Genomic DNA, 5,540 nt, shown 5'->3' on the forward strand with positions numbered 1-5,540 from the left:
CACAGAGCTCTACATTTGATGGGGGTCAGTATAGCCTCGTGTCTCTGAACAAATCCCTTTTTGCCAGTGGCTGTTTTAACAGCTAATTGGCCATTCATGAATGATATTGATACAGTTAAACTGACTAACGTTCCTTACTAAGTTTACCTCAAACACAAATAGCATCTGTGAACTGTTAGCTTTTGCCACTGGCTGTTTGAAGAGCGTATTAGCCAGTAATAGGCTTTACCAGTATCTACTAACTTACATGAATAGTCTTAGGAATTGATCAATTGCTAGCGAGTCTGCCTAAGCTATTTCAAGGAATGATGTAACATTTCTTATTAAGTTTACTTCCACGACAAATGGCGTCTATGAACTGTTAGCTTTTGCCACTGGCTGTTTGAACAGCTTATTAGCCAGTAATAGGCTTACTAGTATTTACTCACTTCTTAGGAATAATCAGAAGAATTTAGCAATTTCTAGCGAAATTAACTTTTACATGCCAGAAACAGTTGCAATAAAAAAAAAAATCACACCTGTGTGCTTGTTGTGGAGGATTACATTTGATATTTGACTAAATAATGAACAGGCCATTGTTTATGGATCACATTTGTGAAAGGAATTTTGTTGCGACTTGGTTCAATAAGCAGGTATTTAACAGATCATAGCTCTTAAGCTTTTGAAAAAAACTTGGATGGACCGGAGTATAGCCTGTTATCTATCTTCAAAATATAATTTACAACAGTGACGGGATTGCGGCACGCTGGGCATTCAGACATCTTCTTCATTTGCGGTCATTTCCACAACAGACAGTTAAACTATGTTGTACATCACTTGCATATCCACTCTGTCAAGTCTGTAAAATGATCATTCATCTCCAGTGTGAAATGTTTGATATTATTGTCCAGTGTGTATGCGCTGGTGAGCTTTAAGGTTACCTAACTGAGAGAAACTCTTCCCACAATCAGAACAGGAGTATGGCTTCTCACCTGTGTGCACTCTCTGATGACTAATCAGTTGAGATGATCTAATGAAACACTTCCCACAGTCAGAACAGGAGTGAGGCATCTCTCCAGTATGTATGCGCTGGTGAGATTTAAGGCTACATAACTGAGAGAAACTCTTCCCACAATGAGAACAGGAGTAGGGCTTCTCACCTGTGTGCACTCTCTGATGACTAATCAGTTCAGATGATCTACTGAAACACTTCCCACAGTCAGAACAGAAGTAAGGCATCTCTCTAGTATGTATGCGCTGGTGAGCTTTAAGGCTACCTAACAGAGAGAAACTCTTCACACAATGAAAACAGGAGTAAGGCTTCTCACCTGTGTGCCTTCTCTGATGACTAATAAGGTGAGATGATCTAATGAAACTTTTCCCACAGTAGGAACAGGAGTAAGGCTTCTCACCACTGTGTATGCGCTGGTGAGCCTTAAAGTTACCTGCATGAGAGAAACTCTTCCCACATTCAGAACAGGAGAAAGGTTTCTCACCTGTGTGCACTCTTTGATGAGTTATAAGGTCAGATGATTTAATGAAACACTTCCCACAGTCTAAACAGGAGAAAGGTTTCTCACCAGTGTGCATTCTCTGATGATTCGTAAGTTGAGATGGTCTAATGAAACACTTCCCACAGTCAGTACAGGAGTAAGGCTTCTCACCAGTATGTATGCGCTGGTGAGCATTCAAGTTACCTATTCGAAAGAAACTCTTCCCACAGTCTAAACAGGAGTAAGGCCTCTCATTTGTGTGCACTCTCTGATGACTAGAAAGATCTGATGGTCTAATAAAACACTTCCCACAGTGAGAACAGGAGTAAGGTTTCTCACCTGTGTGCATTCTCTGATGACTAATAAGGTGAGATGGTCTAAGGAAACGCTTCCCACAGTCAGAACATGAGTACGGCTTCTCACTAGTATGTATGTGCTGGTGAGATTTCAAGTAACCTAATTGAGAGAAACTCTTCCTGCAGTCAGAACAGGAGTAAGGCTTCTCACCTGTGTGCACTCTCTGATGGGTAATTAGTTCAGATGAGCTAATTAAATACTTCGCTAAGTAAGGCGTCTCTCCAGTATGTATGCGTTGGTGAGCTTTAAGGCTACCTAATTGAGAGAAACTCTTCCCACAGTCGGAACAGGAGAAAGGCTTCTCACCAGTATGTATGCGCTGGTGAGATTTAAAGTTCCCTAATCCAGAGAAATTCTTCCCACCATGAGAACAGGAGAATGGTTTCTCACCTGTGTGCACTCTCTGATGAATAATAAGATCTGATGATGTAATGAAACACTTCCCACAGTCAGAACAGGAGTAAGGCTTCTCTCCAGTGTGTATGTACTTGTGAGTTTTGAAGTTATCTAATCGAGAGAAACACTTTCCACAGTCAGAACAGGAGTAAGGCTTCTCACCTGTGTGCACTCTCTGATGTTTAGTTAGTGCAGATGATTTAATGAAACACTTCCCACAGTCAGAACAGGAGTAAGGCGTCTCACCTGTGTGCACTCTCTGATGTTTAGTTAGTGCAGATGATTTAATGAAACACTTCCCACAGTCAGAACAAGAGTAAGGATCTCTAGTATGTATGTTAATGTGTCTTTTCAACAGTGATAAAGATGAGAAATGTTTTCCACAGTGGGGACAGGGGTGAGACTTCTTATCATTGTAGTCTTCCTGTTGTTTCTCTCCATGTGTCTCCACTTCAGGAATCCCATCTGTGTGACAGACATCACAAGGGATTTATGGACACGTATCTGACTACCTAAGTCAGCATTTGTGATGGCAGAGCCGGCAGAGGGTGTTGCTATAGTGCAATGATACCTCGGAATCCCTGCTGACCATGCCTCCCCCTCTCTGTGATTTGCTGGCCAATATACAATACCCAATATACAATACCCTTCCCATCCTTTAAAATATTCTGTATTTTTTCCAGGGTTGTCAAAGATAACGAGTTGACGACTTGTGATTAAGGGGTGGAGAGTTAGCTTTTTTCAATATAACAATGTAAAGTAGCCTGGTCATTCATGTTCTGAATCCTGTTTACTCGCCACCTGTCTGTGAATCCTGCCGTTAAATGGAGTGGTACTGTGTTCAATGACGGTATGCTGTTGATGTGTGAACAGGCTGTAACAGCACGTTACTAGTACAGTCTGCTCTGTCCCAAGTTGGAAATGGGAATATCAACAAGAACAACAGTCATGCCTCTCCTTTGACCCTTTGTCTTTGACTATTTAAGTAATCTACCTTATGGCCAGGGGTTCAATTGGAATTTGAGGGAACTCTCAACCCAAAATGGGAGCAGAGGGTCAGAAGCTAACCATAAATGAATCACAGTCCATGTTGCTGAAAGGATCACATGTGTTTAATACATAACTAAGGCACATGGTAATCATAAATATACCCATTATATTATTTTGAGCAGCTGTTCAATCTAAAAGCAGGATTATATTAGATAGTATAACAATATGGAGAATACTGACAGATTACATGACACATCATCTAACCTTTCATTGGTAAGAACAACAAATTACCACATTGACAATGACAGCATTAAACCAGTTCTTACCTTGATTAAGTAAATCTCCCTCTCCATTATTAATGATAACCACATTCTTCTCCTCCTCTTCATCTTTAATGGTAACCCTCAGTCCCAGCGTTTTACTCTTGTCTTCCAGCTTCAAGGAAGTCATCTCTGAATCCACCAGTGCCCCCTGAGCTCCACTTTTACAATCAGAATCCAGTGACTCTTGTTTGGGCTCAGTGTGCAAGGGGAGTAGCAGGCTGGGTTGGTCCTCCCTCTATTAAAATAAAGACCAAATAAGAGCCATACATGAGTGATGTTTGATGGGAATAAAATATAAACAATCGGTCATAACAGATCTGTGTCCTGACCCCAGAATAGAGGGAAAATACTTTTCACTAATATCATGGTTTATCTTTTCCTTGGCAAGTGACAGATAAATACATTACTGAATAGTAAAATACATTACTGAATAGTACAATACATTACTGAATAGTAAAATACATTACTGAATAGTAAAATACATTACTGAATAGTACAATACATTACTGAATAGTACAGTCGGGAGAAATAGCCTTTTATTTTTTCCACTTTTGCCTGCATTATGTGAATCAATACGAAATTGTAATTATGTGATTTGCATTTGAATTTTCGTGTACTGATAAACACATCCACTTTGTGGTCAACAAAATTCACATGTTAATTCATATCTGAAGATTGAGAAACAGCACCATCCTATGCAATTGAATTTTCACGCTCTAACACTGTCTTCCTAACTTAATGAAAACGACAACGCAATGCAATTTCATGTTCTACCGCCCTGTCAGTCATTCTGTCAAGGCGGGACACTTAAACACACCAACCGGAAATAGGTAGGCCTCAATCATATATATGGGTATACAATGGGAACTGCAGGGCTAGTGTAATTCATGTTGGATTTGGCAGATCATATTGAAAGCAATTTGATTTCCTGGTCAGATGCCAATGACAGAATTGAAATTGAAAATGTAGTCAAATTCTCTGCGGTCACTAATAATGATATTGAGCTGTTAGTGTTGTAATTTAAGAGAAGCTCCTGACAGACTCTCTCACGGGCATTTCGTATACCAGTGCACAACAACCCAGAGGTTCTCAATTGGGTCCAGTTTTGGGGAATGTGAGGGCCAGTCAATGGCATCAATGCATTCGTGATCCAAGAACTGCCTACACACTCTGGACACATGAGGCCGGGTATTGTCCTGCACCAGGAGGAACCCAGGGCCCACTGCACCCTGGTTCACAGCCAAACTCAGATGGCTGCGTTTGGAAAAGGTAGTGTACAGGAGCAAGGAGAGAGACAGGCTAAATACAGCTTTGGTAAAGCAGGGAAAGAAGAAAAATTTTAACAGTTTTCTGCCAACGACTCTGCTTCTGTTTTGGAGAGGCCTCCAATAGATGACCAACTACAAGCCTAAATTACCCCACTCCATTAATAACCTGCGACTTGACAACGACATAACTTCTACAAAGGTGCAGTCCTGACAACATACCTTCTCCCTGTGTGTCCAGCACCAGCCCCCCAACATCAGGGCCCATACACAATCACCCATGCCAGTCAGCCCCACCTCTGCCACTACAATGGAACTTTCAATCCTGGAGAGGGACGTTATCAGACTATTCAAGAGACAGAACCCCCGGAGCTCAATTACCTAAGGACAGTGGAGATGACAGTGGAATTTAGGAGAAGCCCAGCTGCCCATCCCCACATCGCCCTGAGTGGCTCGCCAGTCAATCCTGAGGAGTCCTTTCACTTTCAAAACAGAATTATGTCATCTTAAAAAAATTGTCAGAATCAAGAGCTTGGTGTCCCAAAAAGACCAAGAGAAGTCACATCCATGCTTTTATCTCTAGTAGGGTTGAATAATTTAATGAGCTCTTAACTAGACTCCCGAAAAAGACTGTAAAACAACTGCCGCTCATTCAGAATGCTGCTGCTAGGATGTTAACCAGGACCAAGAGAACAGAGCACCACTCCGTTTTTTAAATCTTTCTACTGGCTTCCATT

General features: G+C 41.3%; 1 protein-coding gene across 1 annotated transcript; it reads right to left on the reverse strand.

Annotated features, from left to right (window-relative positions):
• Window positions 1-894: 894 nt before the first annotated feature.
• On the reverse strand, window positions 895-3,665 carry LOC114840313 (gastrula zinc finger protein XlCGF17.1-like; the record flags this gene model as incomplete). Its single annotated transcript, XM_034295656.1, has 4 exons — window positions 3,542-3,665; window positions 1,749-1,928; window positions 1,425-1,676; window positions 895-1,256 (listed from the first exon to the last, which is right to left on the reverse strand). Coding segments are annotated over exons 1-4 (918 nt in total), but the record flags the coding sequence as incomplete, so codon positions are not given.
• Window positions 3,666-5,540: the final 1,875 nt, after the last annotated feature.

This window comes from Esox lucius, chromosome 11, assembly GCF_011004845.1.
Source record: "Esox lucius isolate fEsoLuc1 chromosome 11, fEsoLuc1.pri, whole genome shotgun sequence".
Classification (NCBI taxonomy): Eukaryota; Metazoa; Chordata; class Actinopteri; order Esociformes; family Esocidae; genus Esox; species Esox lucius.